The sequence below is a fragment of the Oenanthe melanoleuca genome, chromosome 5 (assembly GCF_029582105.1).
Source record: "Oenanthe melanoleuca isolate GR-GAL-2019-014 chromosome 5, OMel1.0, whole genome shotgun sequence".
In the NCBI taxonomy this organism is placed as follows: Eukaryota; Metazoa; Chordata; class Aves; order Passeriformes; family Muscicapidae; genus Oenanthe; species Oenanthe melanoleuca.
The window spans coordinates 59,766,833-59,794,519 of NC_079339.1; the positions used below are offsets into that span (position 1 = coordinate 59,766,833).

The 27,687-nt window shown below is 53.8% G+C and overlaps 3 protein-coding genes and 1 non-coding gene across 7 annotated transcripts in view; 1 reads left to right on the plus strand and 3 right to left on the minus strand.

Moving 5' to 3' along the window:
• The window catches only part of FANCM (FA complementation group M), a 59,779-nt gene extending 55,848 nt beyond the window's left edge, over positions 1-3,931 (minus strand). Inside the window, exons 1-4 of the mRNA XM_056493770.1 lie at positions 3,310-3,931; positions 2,406-2,578; positions 1,483-1,560; positions 885-1,043 (exon numbers count right to left, since the gene is read on the minus strand). Coding sequence (XP_056349745.1) covers positions 885-1,043; positions 1,483-1,560; positions 2,406-2,578; positions 3,310-3,739 — 840 coding nt within the window. The 5' untranslated portion in view covers positions 3,740-3,931. The remainder of the gene's footprint in view (positions 1-884; positions 1,044-1,482; positions 1,561-2,405; positions 2,579-3,309) is intronic.
• A 137-nt stretch (positions 3,932-4,068) lies between these two features.
• On the plus strand, positions 4,069-10,615 carry FKBP3 (FKBP prolyl isomerase 3). Its single transcript, XM_056493769.1, has 7 exons — positions 4,069-4,311; positions 4,404-4,505; positions 6,160-6,267; positions 6,705-6,840; positions 7,734-7,801; positions 9,192-9,289; positions 10,392-10,615. The coding sequence occupies exons 1-7, from the start codon at positions 4,201-4,203 to the stop codon at positions 10,444-10,446; spliced, it is 678 nt and encodes a 225-aa protein (XP_056349744.1). The 5' UTR covers positions 4,069-4,200; the 3' UTR covers positions 10,447-10,615.
• Positions 10,616-10,871: 256 nt separating this feature from the next.
• PRPF39 (pre-mRNA processing factor 39) lies at positions 10,872-27,680 on the minus strand. 4 transcript variants are annotated; one of them, XM_056493763.1, is made up of 14 exons: positions 27,570-27,680; positions 23,989-24,340; positions 23,501-23,626; positions 22,748-22,866; positions 21,843-22,010; positions 21,025-21,181; positions 19,371-19,478; positions 17,367-17,531; positions 16,933-17,059; positions 16,582-16,850; positions 15,869-16,053; positions 14,585-14,659; positions 12,513-12,630; positions 10,872-11,504 (listed from the first exon to the last, which is right to left on the minus strand). In XM_056493763.1, the coding sequence occupies exons 2-14, from the start codon at positions 24,316-24,318 to the stop codon at positions 11,454-11,456; spliced, it is 1,998 nt and encodes a 665-aa protein (XP_056349738.1). In that variant the 5' UTR covers positions 24,319-24,340; positions 27,570-27,680; the 3' UTR covers positions 10,872-11,453. The 4 variants fall into 4 exon arrangements, with proteins under 4 accessions (XP_056349738.1, XP_056349741.1, XP_056349742.1 ...); XM_056493766.1 differs by lacking the exons at positions 23,989-24,340; positions 27,570-27,680 and adding an exon at positions 22,994-23,156 and having other exon boundaries at positions 23,501-23,571; XM_056493767.1 differs by lacking the exons at positions 23,501-23,626; positions 23,989-24,340; positions 27,570-27,680 and adding exons at positions 22,994-23,156; positions 23,260-23,277.
• Positions 16,415-16,500, minus strand: LOC130254574 (small nucleolar RNA SNORD127). Its single transcript, XR_008840763.1, has one exon. It is a non-coding gene; the product is annotated as a small nucleolar RNA SNORD127 (small nucleolar RNA).
• Positions 27,681-27,687: the final 7 nt, after the last annotated feature.

Genomic DNA, 27,687 nt, shown 5'->3' on the forward strand with positions numbered 1-27,687 from the left:
CCACTTCAGAGTTTCTCTGTATCAGTGCAAGTTCCTCTTAAACACTCTCAGGTCACTGGGCTGAAAACAGCTGATGCACTCACAGCTCTGCCTTCCAGTACTCTTCACAAAGCTACACCAAAATCAACCAGCTTTAACCAAAGCTATGCTCTGAGCCCAACAGTCTGATATATAACTTAATCCTAACTTTTTATGCCTCTAAAAAAAAAAAAAAAAAAAAAAAAAGAGCAGATATTCTAAACTTTTCAGAGTGGTATTTTATGCAACATCATTTTCCTACAAGTATCTTACTGAGAAGGCACAGATCACTAAGTTACAACTGACTGACAAACAGCTCTGGCCCCTAAAAATCTCATTTACATTTGGGCATTAAAGATTGGTAAAAAGAAAAAGATATCATCATAGTAATAATAGAAATAGGGCAATAAATAAATTATAGGGTAAATAAGCCAATTTAAAAAACCTCCAGGAGAACTAGTTACACTCAGATGACTTCAAGCTCTAAAAATATTCTAAACCAGAGAAAATGTTTCAGTTCACACACAGATTCCTTCAGGCTTTCTCAACATCCTAATACTGCTGAGTTCAGCCAAATGCAGAAACCAACCTGGGTCTGGTATCAATTTTGCAAAGACTCCTGAAAGAGGGTGAGGAAAATTCAATTGCAAGTTTTCCCCCTGAGCTTTCCAAGTCACTACAAGGTAGAAGGTGTCACTGGTGCAAAGTGAAACTGCAGCTGCTGGAGTTGAAACCATGTTGCATAATTTACCCTATAATCAAAGTTAATTACATTGGAAAGTGTTGCCTTTATAAACCCTGCAAGTCTAGACAGAGATGATAAAACATTTACTGCCAGTGACCAAAAAGGAAATGCAGCCACTAACCTTGATGTAAGTGTTCTGCATTTCTTCCAGCTCTTCCCCAAGTGGAACAACAATTTTTTCCACTTGTCTCTCATGAGAATAAGGCTGGACCTCTGGAGAATCTTCAGCACACATCTCTATCTGAGCAATCAGCAAGTTGGAGATAACTTGTTGCACAGCCTGGTAGAGAAACCACAAAACAAAGTAACTTATTTCCATATTTTAGCAGGGGTTACACCAAACTGGAAGAAAAAGGCACCCACTACCAATGAAAAATGAAAGGAAGGTCAGGAAATAGAATCCTACACTGGCTGGGGTTGGGAGGGAACTTGAAATCCCATTTCATTCCCAGCCCTGCCATGGCAGGGACACCTCCCACTGCCCCAGTGTCCAGCCTGGCCTTGGGCACTGCCAGGGATCCAGGAGCACCTGCCCACCCTCACAAATAAATAATATATGGTTTATAGCATGAGAAACACCAAATCTTATCAAATAATGGATTGTAAAGAGATTCAGTCTTGATGTGGAATTCCTCAGGACCCTGCAGAGGCTTCAGGCAAAAGAACAGAGCTTGCACTCAAGCTTGATTATTGAAATCACACAAGGAGCTTTGGCTCACCTTGGTGTCACTGCCTGGGGTGGCACTCAGGGCCAGGACCCGGAATTGAGTTGTGTATTTGCTCAGTTCCCTCACAACCTAAGAACAGGAAAGCTTCATTAATACCCTGAAAGGAGATTATTTGCCTGTACAAACTACATCAATGAAAATACCCACTAAATAGGAAAGGCTTAACAAAACACTCTAAAAATACTGAATCACAGAATGGTTTAGGTTGGAAGGGACCTTAAATCCCACCCAGAGCCACCTCTGCCATGGCAGGGACACCTCCCAGGGCACTCCAACCCCAGTGTCCAACCTGGCCTGGGACACTTCCAAGGATGGGGCATCCTGGAAATGTACCAAGAACAACCTGGGAAAATTACGAAATTATTTCTCACTTGATTTAACAAAAGTATTGATAGCCCACTAACTCAGGTGAGCTGTCAAGAAGTGAGCCTGAAGAAAAACTCTAAAAAATGTAATTCATGGATGGTTAATCCTATGTAATCTGAACTCCACAAATATCCAGTAGATTTGTCCAGCACATCAAAGTAACTTCTTAGGTCACTATTGCTCTCAGGTGATTGCATGCAACAAACTCTTGGATGATCAACACAAACCCTAAATTTAAAAAGAGATCTTGAACTGACCAGTCTCTTCTAAAGACCCTTATAAAAATACTAGCTTTTCAACACTGCCCAGCCAAATATATTTTTAAACTAAAATTACAATTTCAGGCAGGCAGTGAAAAAATACCTTACAGGTATTACTAATAAACAAGGCAATGACAACACACAGGAATGTTGGGTCTCTTTCAAACAAAGCTAAGGACCTCAAGGACAATCTCCCCACATTACAGTGATGCTTTCTGGAGATCCTGTCAGCAACTTTGGGAAGGTTTTTATAACTGGGAGAGAAGAGTGGAGTGGCTCCAGCCCCACCTGGCAGTAGGCATGATTGCCAAGGGCTTTGTGGGCTTCATCAATAACCAGACATTTGATGTCCAGAGCAGGACAGGTCCCACGAGAGAGGTCATTGACCATGATCTGAGGTGTGAGGAAAAACACCCTCTTGGAATTCCAGAGCTCCCGGCGGTCCAGAGCCTGGGTTCCTCCTGCAAATAGAGAAACAGCATCAGGGAAATGTTCTGCTGAGAACAAGGTACAGCCCATAACCTGAGAGCAACAGTTCTGGCACACACACAGAATTATGGAATGGTTTGGGCTGCAAATGACCTTAAATCCCCTCCAGTGCCATGGCAGGGACACCTCCCACTGTCCCAGCCCAGTGTCCAGCCTGGCCTTGGGCTCTGCCAGGGATCCAGGGGCAGCCACAGCTGCTCTGGGCACCTGTGCCAGGGCCTGCCCTCCATCACTGAACACAACTAGGAAGAGTTTTATGCATTAAAAAATAAATCCAGAACCATAGAAATTAAGGCTGGGAAGCCCAAGATGCCTCGTAGCTGCCCAATGCCATAAACATCATTTAAAACACCGGTGGGAGAGGTCTGGGGTTATGGGGTCAGTCAGTAAGGATGTCAGTGAGGAATGAACTGCAGCTCAGAGGGCTGCAAAAACTTCATAAAAACGGGAAAGGAAAGTGACAAAGGGAGGGGAAGCAGCTATGAATGGATGAAAAGAACCATTATTCTTTGGCTGAAGCATCGCACAGAGCGCTCTGTGTGACCCACAGGGCTGCACCCCAGCGCTTCACCCTTTATACAGGCGAGCTGGGGTTTAACTACTGCCGAACCAGCAGCCAGCCCTTCAAACTCCTCTCACGTTTTACTTTTTTTCCCTTGTGCTGTGGCTTTTTTTTCCAAAGACCTCGCGGGTGCAGCCGTACCTGTCATCTCCGCCATGTCCCGGGACGGGATGCCCATGACGCGGCCGCACGCCTCCATCTGCTGAGCCACCAGCGGCTTGGTGGGGGCGAGGAACAGCACCTTCCCCGAGGGGAACCAGCGGTAGAAGTTGTACATGACCACGGCGGCCACGAAAGTCTTGCCCAGCCCCGTGGGCAGGCACACCAGGGTGTTGGCCAGCAGCGCGGCGCCGGCCATGCGCTCCTGGTACGGGCGCACGGGCAGGTTGGTGGGGTAGATCCAGATGGCGCCCGCCGCCTCGCTGAAGCCCCGCACCGGGCAGGGGTCGGCGGCGGCCGCGGCTGCCAGCAGCAGCTCGTCATCGCTGTCGCTGCCCGCGTTCCCGAGCTGGGCTCGGCCGCCGGGCGCCCGCCACACCTGGAGCAGAGTTTGCTGCCGGCCGCCGCTCATCCTGCCCCGCGCGCCGCCATCTTAGCCCTGCCTCAGAGCCGCCGCTTGAAACCGCCGCCGGGAGAGGGAGCCGCCTACCCGGCCCTGCCCTGCCCGGCCCGGCCCTCCTCCCCCGGCCGTGCCCTGCCCTGCCCGGCCCTCCCCTCTCCCCCGGCCGGGCCCCGCTGCTCCTCTCGCCCGCCAAGCCCGAGGCCAAGCCCGAGGCTGTGCCCGCTGCTCCCGCTCAGGGCGGGCCCCGGGGCGGCGCCATTTTGTCCCTCCCTCAGCGCCCCTCCCCGCAATCCCCCCGGCAGCTCGGCCGGGGCTGAACGGGAGGATTCCAAGGCGGTTCCCCGACCCTCCCCTCTCTCCCGGCGTTCTCCCGACCCTCCCCTTCCCCCGGCGTTCTCCGGCCCGCCCCTCGCCCGCCGGGCGGGTCCCCGCGCTCCTCCCCGGAGGAGGAGCGGGAGGCGGGCGGGAAGATGGCGGCGGCCGCGGGCCCGGCGCAGCCCTGGAGCGCCGAGGAGCTGCGGAGCGAGGCGCTGGCCAAGAAGGAGATCATCAAATTCCTGCAGGAGCACGCGGCGCAGGCGGTAATGGCGTGGCACGATCCAGAACTGCGCTTTGCGGGACGTTGGCTTCGCTTTCTTTTCTCCCCTCAACCTCTCCCTCGCGTGTCCCGCAGTTCCTGGCGGAGCACAAGCTGCTGGGGCAGGTGAAGAACGTGGCGAAGACGGCGAACAAGGAGCAGCTGATCGCGGCTTACACGCAGCTCTTCCACACGCAGGTGAGGCCGTGGGGCGGCGGGGATGGGGCCGGGGCCGGGCAGAGTGTGGGGATGGATTCAGGGATGGGGCCGGGGCCGGGCAGGGTGTGGGGATGGATTTGGGGATGGATATGGGATGGGGCCGGGCCGGGCAGGGTGTGAGGATGGGTATGGGATGGGGCCGGGGCCGGGTAGGGCTGTGGGGATGGATATGGGGATGGATATGGGATGGGGCAGGGCTGTGGGTATGGATTTGGGGATGGATTTGGGGATGGATATGGGATGGGGCAGGGTGTGGGGATGGATTCGGGGATGGGGACGGGGCCGGGCAGGGTGTGGGGATGGATTTGGGGATGGATATGGGATGGGGCAGGGCTGTGAGGATGGATTTGGGGATGGGGCCGGGGCCGGGCAGGGTGTGGGATGGATATGGGGATGGGGCAGGGTGGGGATGGATTTGGGGATGGATAGGGGATGGGGCAGGGTGTGGGGATGGATTTGGGGATGGATTCAGGGATGGGGCAGGGTGTGGGGATGGATTTGGGGATGGATTCAGGGATGGGGCAGGGTGTGGGATGGATTTGGGGATGGATATGGGATGGGGCAGGGTGTGGGATGGATTTGGGGATGGATTCAGGGATGGGGCAGGCTGTGGGATGGATTTGGGGATGGATTTGGGATGGATTCAGGGATGGGGCAGAGTGTGGGATGGATTTGGGGATGGATATGGGATGGGGCAGGGTGTGGGATGGATTTGGGGATGGATATGGGATGGGGCAGGCTGTGGGGATGGATTTGGGGATGGATTTGGGATGGATATGGGATGGGGCAGGCTGTGGGGATAGATATGGGGATGGATATGGGATGGGGCAGGGTGTGGGATGCATTTGGGGATGGATTTGGGGATGGATATGGGATGGGGCAGGCTGTGGGATGGATATGGGATGGGGCAGGGTGTGGGGATGGATGGATTTGGGGATGGATATGGGATGGGGCCGGGTGTGGGGATGGATATGGGATGGGGCAGGGTGTGGGATGGATTTGGGGATGGATTCAGGGATGGGGCAGGGTGTGGGATGGATATGGGATGGGGCAGGGTGTGGGGATGGATTTGGGGATGGATATGGGATGGGGCAGGCTGTGGGGATGGATTTGGGGATGGATATGGGATGGGGCAGGGTGTGGGATGGATTTGGGGATGGATATGGGATGAGGCAGGGTGTGGGATGGATTTGGGGATGGATATGGGATGGGGCAGGGTGTGGGGATGGATTTGGGGATGGATATGGGATGGGGCAGGGTGTGGGGATGGATTCAGGGATGGGGCAGGGTGTGGGATGGATTTGGGGATGGATATGGGATGGGGCAGGGTGTGGGATGGATTTGGGGATGGATATGGGATGGGGCAGGCTGTGGGATGGATTTGGGGATGGATTTGGGGATGGATATGGGATGGGGCAGGGTGTGGGGATGGATTTGGGGATGGATTCAGGGATGGGGCAGGCTGTGGGATGGATTTGGGGATGGATTTGGGGATGGATATGGGATGGGGCAGGGTGTGGGATGGATTTGGGGATGGATATGGGATGGGGCAGGGTGTGGGATGGATTTGGGGATGGATATGGGATGGGGCAGGCTGTGGGATGGATTTGGCTCCTCACCCCTCCCCTGGCAGCGCTTCAAGGGCACGGATGGTGCTGAGAAGGTGGCAGAGAAGGCCAGGCCTGCCAAGGCAGAGGAGGCCAAGGGGAAGGTGGTGAAGGCTGAGGAGGCCGTGGAGGAGGTCGGTGTGATCCCTCAACTCGTGTGTTTCACTGGAAAATCAAATTACCCGGGTCACTTGTCTTGGGTGGGGGTTGGGGATCTCAGGGAAAGGTTCTTCCCTCCCCCAGAGGTGCTGGCACTGCCCAGGCTCCCCAGGGAGGGTTTGGACAGCAGGGATACCCCTGTGGGATTGTTGGGGGCTCTGAGCAGGGACAGGGGTTGGACTGGGTGATCCCTGAGGGTCCCTTCCAGCTCAGGAGATTCTGTGATCCTAGTTACAGCAAGATATCTGGTGCTACCCCACCTGCACCTTCAGCTGCATTTCCCCCGTTCCCCTCAGTAACATGAACACATCCTTCACTAACAGTGTCTTCTTTGACCTTAAACTCAGTGGTTGTTGGGTCTTGGATATCTGAGACTGTGTAACTCACCAGTCACAACTCTTTCTAACCCTAGGGGCCACCAAAGTACACAAAATCCATTTTGAAGAAGGGAGATAAAACCAACTTCCCAAAGAAAGGAGACACTGTCCACTGCTGGTACACAGGGAAGCTGCAGGATGGGACAGTCTTTGACACCAATGTTCAATCAGGTAAGGCTATGGGTATATCAGTGTGCAGAGGAACTCCTGGGGCTGCTTGCAAGTGCTCCTGGAGGGAATTGCCTGGGCTGCAGCAGGGGGTTGCCTGGAGGGTGTCTGGGAGCATGGCTGACAAACAGCTTCACCATGGTGTGCTGAGCTGCTGGGCCCTGCAGCTCCCAGATGATTCCCCACGAGGCAGCAAGGGCAGTATTTTAGGACTGGCTGGTGTCAAGTGACACCATGCTGGCAGCCCTGGCCCCTGCACTGCAGGCCTGGGAATGTGGAATGCAGGCACTCAGTCCCTTGGGGAGGTTCTGCCTACACAGCTCTGGCACCAGCAGTGTCCTGAATTTCTTGAAGCAAACACATCTTGGGGCCCTTCTGTGGTAAATCTTTAAATATGGAGGCCTGGAATGAGAGGGGTTTGAATGCTCTGCTGTGCAATGTTCCCTGCTGGTGCTTTTTGTGACAGATCAGAGAGTTTAGGGTAGGAAATGGTGCAATACTTTCCCAGCAGTGGTGTCCCACACTCAGGAACAGTATTCCAAAGTCACTGGAACTGTAATTCCTCATACTTGTGTGCTCCCTGTGACTTTTCTTGGTTCCTTAATATGTCCATGGCTTGTACAGTCAGCTTGAGTCATTCAGGGATGAATCTTTGGGGTTTAAAAGATGCTTTGGTGCAGCTTGAACACTTAATGATGATTTTAGTGCACAATGTTAGTATTTTCCCTGAAAAATCTGATGTTGGGCTAAAAATAATATTAGAAGAGCAGCTAGTATTATATATTATATAAATATTATGTATTTATATGGAGCATGAGTGTAATGGCAGTTTTCTACAGAAATGTGGAGTTTGCTGGTGTGATTTTGAGACAGTTGAACATAAAACTTTTTTGCAGGTTCAAAGAAGAAAAAAGCAGCCAAGCCCTTGAGTTTCAAAGTTGGTGTAGGAAAAGTGATCCGAGGTGTAAGTAAAGCATCCCTGTGGTTGTGACTGGGGTGCAGCTTTTGGGTTCTGTTCTCATGGGGGCAGATTGCCAGGGGTTGCACTGGGTGGGTGGAACACTGACCCCAGAGGGCAAGGAGCTCTGTTCCCTGGGAGCTGCCCAGCCTCAGGCTGCTCTCAGTCTGTCACAGCAGCTGGCACTGCTGGGATCCCAGGGATCCATCCATCCATCCATCCATCCATCATCCATCCATCCATCCATCCATCCATCCATCCATCATCCATCCATCCATCCATCCATCATCCATCATCCATCCATCCATCATCCATCCATCCATCATCCATCCATCCATCCATCATCCATCCATCATCCATCCATCATCCATCCATCCATCCATCCATCATCCATCCATCATCCACCCATCCATCATCCATCCATCCATCCATCCATCCATCCATCCATCCATCCATCATCCATCCATCCATCCATCATCCATCCATCCATCATCCATCCATCCATCCATCCATCCATCATCCATCCATCCATCCATCATCCATCCATCCATCATCCATCCATCCATCATCCATCCATCCATCCATCATCCATCCATCCATCATCCATCCATCATCCATCATCCATCCATCCATCCATCTATCCATCTTCCATCCATCCATCCATCCATCATCCATCCATCCATCATCCATCCATCCATCATCCATCCATCCATCATCCATCCATCATCCATCCATCCATCATCCATCCATCCATCATCCATCCATCCATCCATCTTCCATCCATCCATCCATCATCCATCCATCCATCCATCATCCATCCATCCATCATCCATCCATCATCCACCCATCATCCATCATCCACCCATCCATCATCCATCATCCACCCATCCATCCATCCCTGGGCTTTACCCTGTGCCAGCCCTGAGCTCCCTTTCCATGAAGAAATTCTTCCCAAAAATCCCCCCTGAGCCTCCCCTGGCCCAGCCTGAGGCCGTTCCCTCTCCTCCTGTCCCTGTCCCTGTTCCCAGAGCCCGACCCCCCCAGTGTCCCCTCCTGGCAGGGAGTTGTGCAGAGCCACAAGGGCCCTGAGCCTCCTTTGCTGCACAGCTGGTGCTGCTGTGGGGTGGGACAGGGCTGGGCTGTGTCCCTGGGCAGGGCAGCAGGGCCCAGGTTTATCCCAGTGCTGATCCCGGGTTTGTGGGTCCAGAGCCTTCCCGCAGTGGGGGCACAGCTGCAGTCCCTGGGCACTCCCTGGGGAGGGACTGCTGGTGGGTGTGTGCTGTCCCAGCTGTGTGGGAGCAGGAGCTCCCCCCAGTGCTCCTGGGGCTGCCTGTCCTGGGAGCCCCGGGGTGCTGCTGTCCCTGCCGCCGCGGCTGCAGCTGCTCTGTCCCTGCAGTGGGACGAGGCCCTGCTGACCATGAGCAAAGGAGAGAAGGCCCAGCTGGAGATCGAGCCCGAGTGGGCCTATGGCAAGAAGGGGCAGCCTGATGCCAAGTATCCTTCCATGGCCTCTGACTCCTTGGGAACTGGCAGTGCTGGGGGAAGGAGGGGCTTTATGGACAGGGATGCAATGGGGGCCTCACCTGGTACCCACAGCAGCCTCAGGACATTCCCACTCAGGGGTTCCTGGGGCTGTAGTTCCCCTTTTCTTTTGGAGAAAAACTCATGCAGGGGGAACCTGCTGCTGTTTTCACCTGCAGTTTTATTCCAGCTGCTTCCAAATGCTTCTGCCTGATGGGGACCCTCAGCAGTGTAGGGAAAGAGGAGCAGGGACAGTTACACTGGGCTCTGGGATACAGCTGAAGGGGTGGAGGGGTCATCCTGCAGCGTTTTATGCAGCCCTGTTTCTTTTTCCAGCCCTTCTGGAGGGGATTGTTCTGCAGTTCTGGAGCGCTGTGACCTGCAGGGCTGCCTGGGCACTTCTGTGCAGGGACACTGGGACAGTGCCACCTCCCCAGGCACTGCCCACGGGTGCGGACACGGCCGGGGCAGCTCAGGGTGTGAGCAGCAGGTGCGGCTGATGGAGGCGTGTCCGTGGAGCTGGGGCTGCCTCCCGCTGCTGCTGCTGGATCCGGGCTGTCCCCGGGCTCAGGGAATCCCTGGGAATCCCAGGGAGCAGCTGTGGGGTCAGGGACATCCCAGGGAGGAGCTGTGGGGTCAGGGAATCCCAGGGAGCAGCTGTGGGGTCAGGGACATCCCAGGGAGGAGCTGTGGGGTCAGGGCCATCCCAGGGAGGAGCTGTGGGGTCAGGGAATCCCAGGGAGCAGCCGTGGGGTCAGGGCCATCCCAGGGAGCAGCTGTGGGGTCAGGGAATCCCAGGGAGCAGCTGTGGGGTCAGGGAATCCCAGGGAGCAGCTGTGGGGTCAGGGAATCCCAGGGAGCAGCTGTGGGGTCAGGGACATCCCAGGGACCAGCTGTGGGGTCAGGGAATCCCAGGGAGCAGCTGTGGGGTCAGGGACATCCCAGGGACCAGCTGTGGGGTCAGGGAATCCCAGGGAGGAGCCGTGGCTGCCGCTGGATCCGGGCTGTCCCCGGGGTCAGGGAGGGGTCACTGCAGGGGCTGTTCCCTTTCGGTTTCCTTAACACTTGCCAACAGGATCCCACCGAATGCAAAACTCTTCTTTGAAGTGGAGCTGGTGGATATTGAGTGAAGAATTCCCTGTGCTGCTGGGAATCCGTTTCTGCCAGAGCTTCCTGCTGGCGCTGCTGTAACTCCCGGCTCCGGTTACAGCGGTGCCTTTGTGGGGATGAGTGCTGAGTGTTGTCCCCGCCCTGCTGCTGTAGTGACAGCCCCACCACTAAAGCAGAGTTTGTACCTGCCCTGCCTCCCTTCTTTGTGTCTGTGCTGCTCCCCTGCTCCTCTGCAGGGGCCCCACACCCGGCCCGGGCTCCTTCCCTGCTGCAGAGCCCAGGCCCACAGCATTCCCACTCCAGTGCTCTGACAGCAGCTGTGCTTGCAGAGATCCAGGTGTTCCAGGTGTGCCACAGCCCCTCCTGTGAACACCACACAGCTCAGCTCAGGAATTCTCTTCTCCCTCCTGGCTCGAATGAGGCAGCCCAAGAAAGCTCAGAGCACTACTGAATTCCTTGCTTTTATTACAAAAATGGGAATGATCACTTTGATCAAAATGAAAAAAGTTTTGCTCACACCGTGTACATGAAAAACTCTAAATACAAAACTCATCCCAAACACAGTTTGTGCTTTTAAAAAAGAATGAAGGTGGTTTAATCCCTGCCCCTCCCACACTGCAGAACCGTGTGGCAGCTCTGCCAAGGCCCCCAATCCCAACACAGCCTGGGCCTGGAACAGCCTTGGCTCCAGCTCTGGGGCAAAACCAACCCAAACCCCCACAGCTTCACCCTCTCAATCATGGAATCATGAGACCAACGAGAATTCTTCTGATATTCCATAAATTAGTGCAGGGAATTAAAAAATTCATTTATGGTAAATGAGAATTGTACAGAGACCATTTATCAGTTACCAGCACACGAATCTTGCTTCACACATACCCCGTGAGCAGCAGCTCGGTTCACATGCAGAGGACCAAAAGCAGGTGGCACAACAGTTCCTTCACAGCCCAAAATTAGAAAAATATAATTTTTTTTTTATTCCATCTTTGTTGAAACTGCAGCACAGTGAACTCCAGTCCCTGGAGGATCAGGTTGTGTGGTAATACTGTCCGTAATTCCAGGCGTTCTGGTAGTTGTACTGGAAGCAAACACAGCAGCAGCATCAGCCAGGATGTCCCTGCTGCACAGGGGCAGCCCAGCCCAGCCCCAGGAATGCAGGAACATTCCCTCTGGAGAGCCTGGCAGGGGCAGGGCAGGCAGGGCTGGAGGTACCGTGCTGCCACAGGGCAGAACCAAAATATCCCGAGCTGGGAGGGACCCTCGGGGATCACCCAGCTCCTGTCCCTGCCCAGCTCCCCACCAACCCCACCCTGGGATCCCTGGCAGTGCTATCCAAACTCTCCTGGAGCTCTGCAGCCTCGGGAATGTCACCATTCCCTGGGGAGCTGTTCCAGTGCTTGTCCCACCCTCCAGGGGAAGAACCTTTCCCTGATCTCCAGCCGAGCCTCCCTGGCCCAGCTTCAAGGCTGCCATTCCTGCAGTGCTGTGTGTGAAGCTCGGGGCATTTTTCCTGGCCTAGCACTGGCCAGTCTGTGCTGGACGAGCTCCTCCCACTGCCTGACTTGGGAAAGAATTCCCAACTGGCTGCAGGCAATCCCAAAGCAGGGCTACCAGGGTGTGCCTTGTACCACTGCTCTCCCACCTCTGGGGGCTCTGCACAGACTAAACAACACTTTTCATAAAACCACTTCAAAACTTCCATGGATTTAAACACATGGATGTGGCAGCAGGGACGTGGGTCAGTGCTGGCAGAACAGCTGGACTGGGTGGTCTCAGAGGGCTTTTCCAACCCCAACAATTCTACCCAAACTAAAATGCCTGGAGGAAGAGCCCCAGAGGACAAGCTGATGCCGTTGGTGCTGTGTACCAGCAGCACCCACTCCAAGGCACAGGAATCACTGCACAGGAAAGGGACAGCCCAGGGCCAGTCTGGGCACAACAGCTCCACACACACAGCCCTGCTGGGTGACAGCACAGCCACCAAACTGCTCCTCGCTCCACACAGCAGCACTGAGCACTGTGGGGCAGCCCAGGAGGGGCTGAGTGTCCCTCCCCAGCACCGCAAGGTGCAGCCCCTCAGCCCTACCTGGTACCAGGCGTTGTAGTTGTAGGCGGCCTGGTTCACCTGCATGTCCCCATCCATCAGCTGCGCCGCCAGCCCCGCCTCCTCCGTCAGCAGCTTCTTCTCGTCTGGCTCCTCCGAGCTGGGGGAGACACAGCAACGGTACTGCATGGGACATGGGGACACAGCCTGGGGACATGGGGACACAGCAATGGTACTGCATGGGACATGGGGACATGGGGACATAGCCTGGGGACATGGGGACACAGCAACGGTACTGCATGGGACATGGGGACATGGGGACACAGCAACGGTACTGCATGGGACATGGGGACATGGGGACACAGCCTGGGGACATGGGGACACAGCAACGGTACTGCATGGGACATGGGGACATAGCCTGGGGACATGGGGACACAGCAATGGTACTGCATGGGACATGGGGACATAGCCTGGGGACATGGGGACACAGCAAGGGTACTGCATGGGACATGGGGACATGGGGACACAGCCTGGGGACATGGGGACACAGCAATGGTACTGCATGGGACATGGGGACATGGGGACACAGCCTGGGGACATGGGGACACAGCAATGGTACTGCATGGGACATGGGGACATAGCCTGGGGACATGGGGACACAGCAATGGTACTGCATGGGACATGGGGACATAGCCTGGGGACATGGGGACACAGCAATGGTACTGCATGGGACATGGGGACATAGCCTGGGGACATGGGGACACAGCAATGGTACTGCATGGGACATGGGGACATGGGGACACAGCCTGGGGACATGGGGACACAGCAATGGTACTGCATGGGACATGGGGACATAGCCTGGGGACATGGGGACACAGCAATGGTACTGCATGGGACATGGGGACATGGGGACACAGCCTGGGGACATGGGGACACAGCAATGGTACTGCATGGGACATGGGGACATGGGGACACAGCCTGGGGACATGGGGACACAGCAATGGTACTGCATGGGACATGGGGACATGGGACACAGCAATGGTACTGCATGGGACATGGGGACATGGGGACATAGCCTGGGGACATGGGGACACAGCAATAGTACTGCATGGGACATGGGGACACAGCAATGCTACTGCATGGGACATGGGGACACAGCAATGGTACTGCATGGGACATGATATGGGGACACAGCCTGGGGACATGGGGACACAGCAATGGTACTGCATGGGACATGGGGACACAGCAATGGTACTGCATGGGACATGGGGACATAGCCTGGGGACATGGGGACACAGCAATGGTACTGCATGGGACATGGGGACACAGCAATGGTACTGCATGGGACATGGGGACATAGCCTGGGGACATGGGGACACAGCAATGGTACTGCACTGGGACATGGGACACAGCCTGTACAGCACTGGGACATGGGGACATGGGACACAGCCTGGTACAGCACTGGGAGTGCTGGGGACATGGGACACAGCCTGGTACAGCACTGGAACATGGGGACACAGCAATGGTACAGCACGGGGACATGGGGACACAGCCTGTACAGCACTGGGAGTGCTGGGGACATGGGGACACAGCCTGGTACAGGCACCTGGGGGATGCTGAGCATGTTCTCGTGTGGGGAATGCTGCATCACCTTCAGCTGTGTTCAGCTGGGTGCCTGGGCCCAGTGGGCTGAGGGAACTGGGCTTAGGGAAGGACAGTTTGTGTAGTGCTTCAGAACAGGTTGGGTTTAAAGCTGCTGCCCAAACTGAGACAGCAAAAACATGTTCCTGCTTAGAGACTTAGAGTTATTTTACCAGCATTCTTTGGCTCAACTCAACAACTCAAAAACTTATTTTCCAAAAATGTTTCCATCCCTGGAAGTGTCCAAGGCCGGGATGGATGGGGCTTTGTGCAGCCTATGGAAGTTCCCTGTCCATGGCAGGTTTTTGGGCTTTAAAGTCCCTTCCAAGAAAAAACAGTTCTGTGAACATCTAAGGCAGCACAGCTCTATTTAGTGCACACTTCAAAGGACTAAAATGAAGTGATTGTGTCTCACAAACACCTCCAGTGACAGACTGAAGACCCCCAGAGGAGCTGCCCAGCCCCAGCCGTACCCGTTCTCCGCCCGCCGCTTCAGCGTCTCCTGCTCCTTCAGCAGCGCCTGGTGCTCGTCGTAGGCATCCAGGAGCCTGCCAGAGAGCACAGCACAGCTCAGCCAGTCAGTCACAGCACTGCAAACACCTGAGCAATGCCCACTGCCAGCTGAGCAGCACAGCAAACTGCAGTGCAGTGCATTGTAGTGAGTGACCCACCACCAACAGGCTAAAGCCACTCGGCTCTATTCACAACAGCTCCAGCTCCCAACCTGCTGCACTTCCCTCACAGCCTGATGCAGTTTTTATCAGGCTCCTTTACAAAGCAGTTTTCTAGAAGTGATTTGATTCAGCTGCTCCTTCAGAGCCTGCTGGTGATGCCACCCACAGCAGCACAGAGATGTGGGAATCAATATTTGAACACTGGAAATTACTCCAGTCCCAAAGCAGCACCTACAGCCTTTGTCCATCCAGCAGGGAAGAACAGTGTTAATGTGGTTAATGCAGCACAGGAGGGTCCTGGCTAGAATTCCCACAAATACTGAAATACCCCCTCATCTGCAGCATCTCACAAAACCTGCAGCTTCTGGCAGTGTGCTCTGGGTGAAGAGAGTTCCTTGTACTCATTCTGTGCTCTGGGATTATTTGGGAACTGCAAAATTCCTTGTGTTTGATTTGCCTCAAATCCCAAACTTGCACTGACTGGCTGCCATGCAGAGGCAGCAGAATTTAAGGACAGCTATTGTTAAAAACAAACAAAGCAGAAAAACTGACTTGTCATTAATCCTTCCAGGCTTTTAGCTGCAAAAAGTAAATAAAAACAATAGACAATTAAGAGGATAAACATTTTGTAGCACTGAATTTAAAGTTGCATTTCTGGTGCATCCTCCCACCTAAGTGCACAGTTGTTACAGTGCTGAACACTGGAAAATCCAAGCAGTGCAGATTTGGAAACAAGCAGCAGCTCCCAGGGAACAGAGCCTCAAAGGACACCTGTGTCCCACTCCCTTGGGGAGCACCCGCCTCCACAGGGCAAGGGGAAGCCACAGGAAACCTGGCAGGCAGCAAAGCTCTGCTCAGTCAGCTGTTGGGCACTCAGATAGAAAGGGGAAATTTTCTGAGAAGAGATTCCTGTTTACAAATCTGCTCCTGTTTAACAGCAGCACGTTGGTTTAGAAAAGCAGCTGCTCCTTACAAAGAGCTGATGGCACAAAGGGAACAATTTTGCAGAAGCCACTGACCCCACCCTTTTCCCAGCACTCTCCCAGCGACCCCAGTTTGGCCACTGCCCACAGGACATCTTACTTGTTCACATCAGACCCAAAATCTTCCAGGAATTCCACTTTTCTCTGTGAGAAGGTGATCCTCATTTTGATGGACAAGGCCCCATGGACAGCCTTGTCAAAGCAGCTCAGGATGTTCTCCTCGTTCTGCTTGAGGTCACCACTGTACTCCATCTCCAGCAGGTTCAGGTACAGTTTGGTGTTTTCCTGTGCAAAACAGGCATTAGGAGGTGCCCATCTGCCCTTCACAGCAGTTTAACTCTTGACTGTTACACACCACAATTCACCCCACAAACACACACAATGACAGGCAATAAAGGGATTTTCCTTCCCCCCAGGCTGGTTTGTTGCACAAACCGACCAGAAGTGACCAACACCACAAACCCAGGTGCTGCACTTTGCTGGCAGCATCTGAGTGCCAGATATTCCTGTTCTGACACCAAACCACCAAGTACTGCCCACACCAACAACACTGAACACCGAGAACATTTGGGATTCTAAAATTAAAGGTGCAAAGCACATTGTGCTTTCTGATGGGAAAAGGTGCAAACTTCCAGATTCCCAAGCTTGGCAACATCAGTTTAGAGGGACTGTTGTCTCCATGCAGTAATGGGACATTACATCCAGTTACAACTCCTGTCATCACTGTTGCCACGTTTTACAAAATGCTTCAGAAAGAGAAAGACACCAGGGTGGTTTGAGTTGTGAGTAAGACAGCTGAGAGGGAACACATACTTTGTCCAGTTCTATGGCTTCTGACAGCACTTTTCTTGCCTTTGGCAGGTTTTTCTGCACTTTGAAGAGGTGCCTGGCGAGTTTGATGGCATAGAAGGAGGCTTCACTGATGGACTTGGCATTCCTGACAGCATCTTCCAGCAGCTGCTCTGCCTCCTCCATGTTGCCGTGCCGGCGCTCCAGGCTCACCCTGCGCAGGCGGATCATGGCCAGCCCCAGGATGCACTCCTCAAACGTCTTCAGGATCCTTCTGGCTTCATCTATGTTGCCTGCAACAGCAGGAGATGCTTTAGGACAGGGCAGATGGCAGAGCTGCCCCAGCAGAGCCCCCCAAGAGGCACCTGCCCTTACCCTGCTGCTCCTCGAAGGCTGCCCACAGCATGTGCACCATGGGCTTCTTGGGCAGGTGGATGGTGCAGGCCCTGCTGTACACGTGCCTCACGCCCTCGATGCTGTGGTTCTCCATGTATTTGGCATACTAGGGTTGGAAACAGAGCAGAGACCAGCCAGGTTAAAGCCTGTATTTGTCTCCAAGAACATGCCAGAACGATAAAATTCTTTTGTTTAAACCCATTCAGCACCTTTATGGAACCACTAGACTAGTTTCTGTAAGGAAGGACGTAGAGAGGCAACGCAGTTGGCAAATGCAGCAGTCAAATCTGGTTGCAAGCAGACCATCTCCTAATGCAACAGATATAGTTATAGATGAACAACGTTCCACAGGGTACAAGGGTTAGTCACCAGGTCAAGGTGTGCACCAGCAGAGCCTGAGCTGCCTCCCTTACCTTGATCCAGAAGTCCTCATAGAGGGCACATGAAATGACACATCTCTCAAAGAGGACCACGACTCGCTCGTGAGTGCCATTCTCTATCTCAAACTCTAAGTACTCTTTCCAGTTTTTCAGCTGAATTTTCTCCAGAGGTTTTACATGAAAGTAAGGCCTCTTGATCTGCAAGAGTCACAGGATGCAACTGGTGATTACAAACACAGCACCAAGGGGGTCAAACAATCAACAGCCACACAACCAGAACTCAATTCCTGCCATTTCAGTGATCAGTGACACCTCCTCATCTATTCCATCCAGGCTTGTCCAGGTGTGGATCAAGGGATTTACTGCAGTGACATCCCAGGCTAGAAACTTCCTTTCTTAGAGAGCTTTGGGGTGCAGGTGTTTAGAGGTGCTGAGGGAGGACCCACAGCAGCCCAGTGTCAGTGACATTATGGACACACTGGACATTGCCCACATCCATCCACACAAGTGCTCACTGTGGGACACCCAGCCCACAAATTCAACTCAGAACTTGGCTGAGAATCATGACAAGGAAAGACAGAGCACTGAACTGGACTTCCTTTCAAATATTTACATCAGTCTGGTTATAGCAAGACCAGGAATATAGCACCATCATGTTGTTAATGATGGTACAAGAGGGGTGGGACAGAGCTCAGCACAGAAAATTAAACACTGCTCTGTTTAAACTGAAATTGCTTTGTCTGGCACCCTGCCAGAGATCCTTTGCTTTTGCTCACCACCTTTATTGCATTTGATTATGTCTCTCCTGTGCTGCAATTTCCTCTCAGATCCAAACCCATACAAATGGATGAAGAACTTACAGTAATTAAGGAGAATCCAATTCTTCAAAGCCACCTGAAATTTAAAGCCAATCCCTCCCTTCATGCTCCTCACTGATCCCTGGTGTGGAATCCAATATTTTGTGGCTCTTTTTCCCAGCTCACAGTCCCATTGCTGCTGCAAACAGCTGTAAGCAGTCCCCAGCCCTGGGTGGGATCTGTGCCCCCATCTCCCTGCTGTCCTTTACACACACACTGAACTCTGCATGTCCAGCTCCTCCAGCCCTTGGTGCTGCAGAGCTGACACTGCTGGGAACAAGAGCACACTGTGGCCAGCACCAAGGGACACAACTTCCCACACCCTTCCTGCACAGTGCCCACAGTCCCACTGCTCTCCCAGGTCCCACAGACCTGCAGTTTAAGGCTGCCCAAGGCAGCAGTGTGGGACACTCTGGCTGCTCTGCTCCCTCCTGCCACAGGTCCCTGGCACAGAGCTCACTGACAGGACTCCCCACTCTGCTGTGAGCTCCTGGGCTGTGCAGGCACCTGGCCCAGCCCCACCCAGAGCAGTGAATCACCCACCACCTCTGACATCACCCAACCCACCAAAGAGTCTCTGAAAATCTCTCCCAGCTGGCTAACACAATGGACTCTTTAGAATAAGAAGTAAATTTAAAACAAGGACCATGTTTGCCAGGAAGAAAAATATAAAGACTGAGAATTAAAACCTCCTATTGTTTTTTCAAATGGAATCCAACTTAACTCTCCATCAAAAGCTGTCTATTTGCAGTGATGAATTATTAATTTAATTATTTTTAATACATTATACATAGGAGGTCAAAACAGAAGTTACCTGATGAAGTGTGTAATGCTAAAATACAAAAGCCCAGGAATTCTGTTCTCCTCTGAGCACAGGCTTACCTTTCCAAGGGACTCCCCTCCATCCCCTCATGCACCACCCCAGGCCAGGAGCAGCACTAACTCTCAGGACTCACTGGCTTAGCAAACTTTACAGCACCTTGCCTCTCTCCAAACACTGCTCTGACATCTTTACAGCAGCAGGTGCCTCTTCACAAGAGAAAGGGCAGAGAAGTGAAACTGTTCCAACTTTGAGTCTCTGTTCAAACCCCCCAAGAGGTTAAGTTAAGGCTGTCCCACAATTCCCACCCCCAGTCCTGTCCCCAGACCAGCTGTGCTGCCTCCCACAGACCCCACTCACCGCTTCCTCAAACGTCCACCTCTTACTGACTTCATGCTCGTTGTGGTTAAATATCTCCTGGTGGATCTCAATGATTCTGTGCCTCATGTTCTCTATCTCAGTGATTAGCTGCAACAGAAGGTTAGAAAATGTAACACAGCAGACATGGTGTGTTTGTAACTGCTTCCTGTGCAGTGAGGTGAGGGACTCTCCCTGAGCAGCCAGGGAAGGGCTGGGACACAGCCTGATGCAGCCCTGGCCCTTAGGCACACACAGCTCAACTGCTTTTTATCCTGTGCTAAAGCTGATTGGAGATTAAGGATGGATTTGGCTCCAAGTCAGCCCCAGTTTCAGTGTGTGTTTTCACCATCAGCAGTTCCTTTGGACAGCTCCAGGCTTTGCTAGGCCTGTAACAGTCTGAACCTGCCCAGGCCAATGCTGATGAGGAGCTTTCTTAGAACACAGATCCCAATCTGCTGACTTGGAACAATTACTTCTTGTTCCTAAGGTTGTGTACATGGCTTCTTTCATTTTCTAACTCATTTCTTTAACACCTCTGCCAGCACTGGCAAGGGCTGTCCTGTTACCACACTAGCCACAGGGCACTGATGTGCAGCTCTCTGGGCACAGCTCAGGTGGGTGCAGAGGAAGCCCAGCCCCATTCCTAAGGAAGGAGAGGGGTGCTACTCTGTGCCCACCCTGTGCAGGTGCCTTGGTGAGGTCGGAGATGTGCTCAGAGCTCTCTGGGCACAGCCCAGCCCCAGCCCCGCCCCAGGGTGTCACTCCCCGCCCCGCAGTACCTTGGCGGGGTCGGTGATGTGCTCAGAGCTCTCTGGGCACAGCCCAGCCCCGCCCCAGGGTGTCACTCCCGCCCCGCAGTACCTTGGCGGGGTCGGTGATGTGCTCAGAGCTCTCTGGACACAGCCCAGCCCCGCCCCAGGGTGTCACTCCCGCCCCGCAGTACCTTGGCGGGGTCGGTGATGTGCTCAGAGCTCTCTGGGCACAGCCCAGCCCCGCCCCAGGGTGTCACTCCCGCCCCGCAGTACCTTGGCGGGGTCGGTGATGTGCTCAGAGCTCTCTGGACACAGCCCAGCCCCGCCCCAGGGTGTCACTCCCGCCCCGCAGTACCTTGGCGGGGTCGGTGATGTGCTCAGAGCTCTCTGGGCACAGCCCAGCCCCGCCCCAGGGTGTCACTCCCGCCCCGCAGTACCTTGGCGGGGTCGGTGATGTGCTCAGAGCTCTCTGGGCACAGCCCAGCCCCAGTCCCAGCCCAGCCCCGCCCCAGGGTGTCACTCCCGCCCCGCAGTACCTTGGCGGGGTCGGTGATGTGCTCAGAGCTCTCTGGGCACAGCCCCAGCCCAGCCCCGCCCCAGGGTGTCACTCCCGCCCCGCAGTACCTTGGCGGGGTCGGTGATGTGCTCAGAGCTCTCTGGGCACAGCCCCAGCCCCAGCCCCGCCCCAGGGTGTCACTCCCGCCCCGCAGTACCTTGGCGGGGTCGGTGATGTGCTCAGAGCTCTCTGGGCACAGCCCAGCCCCAGTCCCAGCCCAGCCCCGCCCCAGGGTGTCACTCCCCGCCCCGCAGTACCTTGGCGGGGTCGGTGATGTGCTCAGAGCTCTCTGGGCACAGCCCCAGCCCCAGCCCCGCCCCAGGGTGTCACTCCCGCCCCGCAGTACCTTGGCGGGGTCGGTGATGTCCTCGGCGCCGCAGGGCAGCTCCTCCCCCTCCTCGCCGCTGTGGCCGCTGGCGGCCGCCAGCTCCCGGCGCAGCTGCACAAACTGCTCGGTGGTCAGGAAGTCTCGGGGCAGGTTGTTCTGGATGTGCTCTTTGAACCTACAACAGCCACAGAGAGGCACTGCAGAGGGGCTGTTTAATGCTGCACTGCTGCCCAACAGGGACAACCGTAAATCCCGGGGGTTCTGCTTTGCTGCATCACTCCCGAGTGCTGCCAGCTCACACCCAGAACTGCCAGCACCCATCACAAGTGCCACGTGCCAAAGGGCAGCACGGCAGGCTGGCAGAACCCCTGCCACGGAGAAGAGATGGCAAAGCACAAAATCAGGTATAAAGGAAACACTTTATTTCCCACACCAGAGATCTGTGGAAGTTATGGGGAAGCCTGTGTGCAATTTAACTGAGGCTGCTGCTCAAGTCTCCCTACCATGCAGAATTCCACTATCAAACTTAAGCAGGATTCTTTAGTCAGTTAAACTGGTGCTTCACCACACATGGGCGTTGTTTTAAAGTCCAAAACTGCTCATCCTGATTTCTCAAAGTCATCCTCTCTTCTTCCCCACACTTCAAAGGCCTGTCCTTATTCCACAACAAAACCTTTGTATTTACCTAAACCCAAACTCCTCAAATGTGCATCAGTATTTTGAAACAATCAGTCCAACTGCCTGAGTATATAAGTAAATAACTACATAACACTGTTCCAAGTTCTTGTGCAGAGTACTTCCCTCTCCCATGGCATTAACTGCCTGTTTCCCTTTACCTCTGGAAGTGGTGGCTGTAGAGCTGTGTTGGGATTCCCAGGATGCGGTCATAGATGGATGTAACTTCCCTTAGGTTTCCCTGGTCATTTTCCCAGTTTATATACATTTCCCAGAGTCTGTCAGAACGGAAATCTGTCCCAGCAGCCAGCACTGCATGTTCATAGGCCCTGGAACAGGAAATTGTTTTACACTGGTTTCTGGATGACAGGACAGAACAAGGAAGGAAAGTCCTGGCTCCTATTAAACGTTATGAGCACCCTCATTTATTCAAAAACAGACTCATATTAATTATTGACATTCTTCGAAGTGTTTTCCAGATATCTGCAGCAAGGTGTCTAAAGATTGTGAAAGCTCACACTCATTTATCTCCTCCAGCACTTCCACAACGGAACAAATAAAGGGAACAGCAAAAGCCACTGGCAGGAACACAAGATATTAGGAAAATACACAACCTTTACCACTTTTGTCTTGTACAGGCTCCAAACCCACCAGTGCAGCAGTGTAACACCCAAAAGCTGTGCAGCAATTCTGCAGCTTGATTCAGATGCAATTCCAGTTCCACTAAGCCTTCTGATCAAACTCCAGTCCAACCTTTTAACCAGGTCCACTGCCAGCCACAGCGAGCAGGCACATCCAAGGAATTACATTCCAAGATTTCAAATGCTGCACTGAGTTTCTTAGCATCCAGTCTGAAGCTGTCAAGCCACAACTTTTACCCCTTGTACCACACTGCTGTCTCCCCCTTTTTACAGAATTTGGCTCCATCATCTCTTATTTTAAAATAAGGACTTATTTTAAAAGTCCTTCAAGTGACACCAGGTTGTTATGAATTTGCTCCTTGTCTTAAAACTACAATAACCTGGTCCCAGTGGTGTGTAGGGATACCAGGCTGCTCCCAACTCACCCCCGGATGGTACTGTTAGTTTCAGGATCAGCAGGGTCCAAGGTCTCCTTTAGGAAGTTTATATAATGTATCCAAAGATCAACACTAAGAGGAATTGCCTGAAGCCCTCGGCGATAGACCTATGAAGAGAACATGAACTGTACTTCAAATCCTTAATGGGGTCCTAAGAGAGAGGCAACACTGTGTTATCCGGTGAACCTTAGAAATACTAATTACTGGAATTTTGTTTAAATAATCTACCATTACCATTCGGGTGGAGGTTGGATAGAACATGGCAATGTTCTGATCTCCACGTGCAGAGTCTTGATCTTCAAAGCGCAGCGGTCCCTGCATTCTGACCAGGTTGTGTGGGCAGGCTTTGGGGTACAGACCATAGGGCACAGACCCATTAGAGCATCATTGACAGCGTCTGACCAAAAATGCAATAAGATGGAGCAATTGTGACCAGCAAACCAACTATATTGTTTTGAAAATGAGTAATAAATGGAAGTGACAGAAAAGCCCTGCCCTACTTGTTAAGCTGCAGTGTAATACAGAGGCTTGCACTGCAAAGCTTGACAAACTGTAGAGGTTTAACGCACCTGCCAACAAAGAGAGAGAACATTAGCTCCAAATGCCACAGCTGTGACACGTGCAAACACGTCCCTCGAGCCCTGGCCGTGCAGGGCAGGCACTGGCAGCCCAATGACTCGCAGTGGGACAGTCATTGTGGCTTTGGGACTGGTGGCAGTGCTGGCCCCGGGCCCTACGTACCTCGTCTGACTGCTTGATGTTGTCGTGGCGCTTCTCCAGGTCTGCGTACTTCTTCCAGTACCCATAGCAGTAGGGGTAGTGTGAGAAAAACCTGTCAAAGGCTTTCCTGGCTGCTGGCAAGTGGTTCTGTGGAAACAGAGCCAGCACAGTCAGTGCTTCCTCCAGGAACAACTTCAGGTTATTCTAAATACAACCATTAACACTGAGTTAGAAATGCCTGGTGTTACTTGGCATTGACAACCCGGGCTACTGGAAGGTGTCCCAGCACGTGGCAGGGAGTGGAAATGGATGAGTTTTTTAAGGTCACCTCCAACCCAAACCACCCTGGCATTTTATGATTAAATGACAACAGTGGCAAGGACAGCTGCTTTAAATCAGCATCTGTGACAGCCTGTGTCCATTCCACATTTGCCACTGGAATTCCATGACTTTGGTGCTCTTTGTTAATTTATTTCAGGAAGGCTGAGGAGAAAGGGGCAGGCACTGACCTCCTGCTCCACGTACTGCAGCAGATAAACCCATCCTGTGAAATCCTGCGGATTGTCCTCTACTACTTTCCAAAACTTGTCAAAGTCCGGAGGGAAGTCAGCCTCGACATCCGTGGTCTGCAAGCTCTCAATGTTGGGGATCTCGCTCTCCTGCGTGGTGTCCTCGTGCAGCTCGGGGGAGCTGTCTGGGGACTGCTCCATCTCGGTGACACTCATGATCTCGGTGCTGAAGTCCATGTGCTGCTCCTCGGGCGCGCTCTCGGCGCCGGGCTCCGCGCCCTCGCTGCCCACAGTGGGCTGCTCCTCCTCCGTGCTCTCCGTGTTCTCCATGGCGCCGCTGTGCCACTGGGTCCTGTGGGACAGAGCTGTCAGCGCTCGGGGCACAGCCTGCCCCTCAATCAGGCATCCCTGCACTTCACACAGCCCTGGTTACCTCTGCCTCACCACCAGCCTTGTTCAACAACAGGAAATATTAACAGCGGTGGTAGAGTTTCACATCTGCGCATACAAATCATTGTGGGTTTCTAAAAAACCAGCACAGGGAGCTACCAAGGTACAGAAGTGAATCATTACAGTTTTCCTGTAGGAGTCCAGTGGAGGATTATTCTAAATAAAGAATTATGTTCAAATTCCATAGAACATATCAGATCCAAGTTACCAAGGCCACCATGGACCCATGTCCACAAATCCATTCAATTTTCCTACTTCATACAAGTCAGTAAATTATTTGTGAGATAAACAGGTGTTAAAAGGTGCCCTCAACACCAGGCTAAAGCAAAGACAAGAATTACTGCCAGCACCAACTCAGTCCCCATTAGTGATGTCCAAAAACACCCAGCAGCACCTGAGGGCCACAGAAATGCTCTGGCTGGCCTGACCTGCAGCCCCTCACTCCCACCCACAGCCAGTGCCAGGCGCTTCCTCCTGGCCCTTGGGACAGACTCCTGCTTCCTCCCACTCTTCCTTTGATGTCCCTGCCAAGAGCCACAGCCTGGCCCTGCCCTGCTGTGCCAGTGCCAGGCCAGCCTGACCTGGCTGGGTGCCACCCAGCCCCGGCTGATCCCAGCCTTCCCTCCCGGAGCTGGGGCACTGAGCTGAGCCTTCTCCATGCCCCTGGGAGCTCAGGGATCCCAGGGAATATCTCCTGCAGGACACAACAGCTGTGAGTCCAGCTGGGATGAAGGACAGTGTTGGACTGTATCCTCACACCTGCACTGCCACTCCTGGCTCCTCCTGTTCTCCTCGGAACAAGTGGCAAATGCATTTGGGATTTAAAAAACAAAGCAGAAGTCCCCACCCCAGAACTCTCCAGAGTTCCTTCACACTGAAAGCCTGAAGAGACAGCACCCAGATCACTGCTTGCACTCCAATAAGGACATGGATAAGACACCACTACATACTGGGGTGAAGTTCTTGCCAGAAAGGAAAAAATCTCTCTCCCTTATCTTCAGCAGCTTCAACTCCTGAGATAACAGTTCATGTTTTCCCAGGAGCTCACCAAGCAAGGAACTTTGGCACAATGTTCAAGAGTCCATGTGGCCTACCCTGCAAGTTTTCTAATAACTGCTGCTTTTTAAAGTTTTTCTGTTCTCCATCATTAGGCAGCCATGGTCTTTGAGCAACCTGGGGTAGTGAACTGTGTCCCTGCTCATGGCAAGGGTGGAACTGGATGGGCTTTGAAGTGTCTTCCAACCCAAACCATTCCGACTGTGATTTTGAGAAAAAACATCATTTGTGACATTAAGTTGTACATTAAGTATCAAAGAGTATCCGTGCCTTTGCCAGTGAAATAGGCAGAGATCTGGATCACTCCAAGGCTGCTGCATTTCACAGGGAACCTCGTGGAGGTCCCAAAATTGAGGGGTAAAGGAGGGAGTGATACAAACTGCAGTCCCAGCACTAGAAAAAAATAGTTTAAAGGCTATTTACAGCTCTAAAATTTGATGTAACAGTGAGAGAGATAATTAGTGATGAGACGAGAGGAAATGGCTCCAAGTTGCACCAGGAGAGGTTCATGTTGGATACTGGGGAAATTCCTTCCTGGAAGGTTTGTCCAGCCCTGGCACCGCTGCCCAGGGCAGGCTGCAGTCCCCATCCCTGCAGGGATTTAAATCCTGTGGATGTGGCACTTGGGGACACGGGCAGTGTGGCCTTGGCTGCGAGGGAGAACAGTTGGAGTTAACGATCAGCCTCAAGGATTCCATGGATTCTATCATCGTCACAAATGCAGTAATTCATGACCTAAACTCATCCTGATATTTAACAGATGTTTTCTCCCCCTAGCTGATTCAGAAGATATAGTCCATCTTAAAAAAGCCAGCCCTCCAAATCCAGCCTTCTTCAGATTAGGAGGGGAAAAAAGAATGAGGGAGAAACTGTATGGATTGGCACACAAGGTCTGAGCTGCACGAAGCTTCAAACTGAAACCAAGTCTGTCTGGCAGCTCTTCCAGCCAAACACCCTCAATCTGACCCCTGGCACATCCCAAAATCTGACAGCAATCCATGGTTTAAACCAGCCAGTGCACAGGCCATGTCCAGGCCACAAAAGCCCAGAGGTGGGGATGAGGCTGGGGCACACCAGAGAAACTTAATTCCGGGGTTTTCACCTTAATTCCGGGGTTTTCACCATAATTCCAAAGGGTCTGACAGCACGCAGGCCAAACAAATGAATCAGAGCATCAGTCAGCTACACGCTGGTATTAAATCATTGATACCAACATGTATTATTCAGCCTGTTAGCAGCAAAAGACTGCTGTACACAAAACTGCCGCTCATAAACGTGAACGAACTAATGGAAAACAAACAGGGAAAGCGCGGAAGGGCAGGAATGCCGAGCCTTATCTGCGCTCTGCCCACAACGCTCCACTCACAGCCCTGCTGAGGAAGGGAAGGCGCTGCTGGCACCACCCGGGGCAGGGCCGGCTGTGCGGGATTAGCTCTGAATCACGGAATCAGTTGCTGGAAAAGCCTTTCAAGGCCAATCGAGTCCCAGCTGTGGCCGATCCCCAGCTCGCCGCCAGCCCAGAGCTCCGAGTGCCACGTCCAGGCCTTTCCCGGACACCGCCAGGGATGGGCGCTCCGAACCTCGCTGGGCAGCCCGTGCCACGGCCTGAGCGCCCTTTCCACGGGGGATTCCCTGCTGATACTCACGCTGAGCCTGCCTGGCACAGGCTGAGCTGCTCCCTCTCGCCCAGGCCTGCCGGGGCCCAGCCGGAGCGATAACGTCACCGACCGCGAGGCGCCGAGCGGCTCCGCGCGGGCCCGTTACTCGCCCCGCGGCCGTTCAACGCAGAAAATGGGGATACAACGATACACTGGGATACCGGGGTACAGCGGGGATAGCGGGATACACCCCCACGGCAGAGCTCACCGCTCGGCCACAGCCCAGGCCCGGCAGCGGCCGCGGGGCCGACACGGCGCTCGGAGCGCCCCGCGCGCGGCCCAGCCCGGCCCGGCCCGGCCCCCGCTCGCCTCGGCCTCCCGCCCCGGCTGTCCCTCGGCCCGGCCGCTATCGGAGCGCCCCGCTCTGCCCCCCTTGTCCCTGCGCCGCCGCCGCCGCCCCCTCGCCCCCGCCGGTACCTGCCGGGGCCGCCACAGCCGAGGCCGCCACAGCCGCCGCCGCCTCGCCCGGGCCTCACGCACCACGCACCGCGCACGCGCACAGCGCCCCGCGCGCGCACCACCCGCGTGCCCGCCC

Bases quoted from the DNA above. Each gene is read 5' to 3' on its own strand.
- PRPF39 (XM_056493763.1), bottom strand. From the start codon at position 24,318: ATGGAGAACACGGAGAGCACGGAGGAGGAGCAGCCCACTGTGGGCAGC. The intron at 19,479-21,024 runs GTACTGCGGGGC...CTTCTGTTGCAG, and splicing joins ACATCACCGACCCCGCCAAG to CTAATCACTGAGATAGAGAA. The intron at 17,532-19,370 runs GTGAGTGGGGTC...TGACTCTTGCAG, and splicing joins GGTGGACGTTTGAGGAAGCG to ATCAAGAGGCCTTACTTTCA.
- FKBP3 (XM_056493769.1), top strand. From the start codon at position 4,201: ATGGCGGCGGCCGCGGGCCCGGCGCAGCCCTGGAGCGCCGAGGAGCTG. The intron at 7,802-9,191 runs GTAAGTAAAGCA...CTGTCCCTGCAG, and splicing joins TAGGAAAAGTGATCCGAGGT to TGGGACGAGGCCCTGCTGAC. The intron at 9,290-10,391 runs GTATCCTTCCAT...ACTTGCCAACAG, and splicing joins AAGGGGCAGCCTGATGCCAA to GATCCCACCGAATGCAAAAC.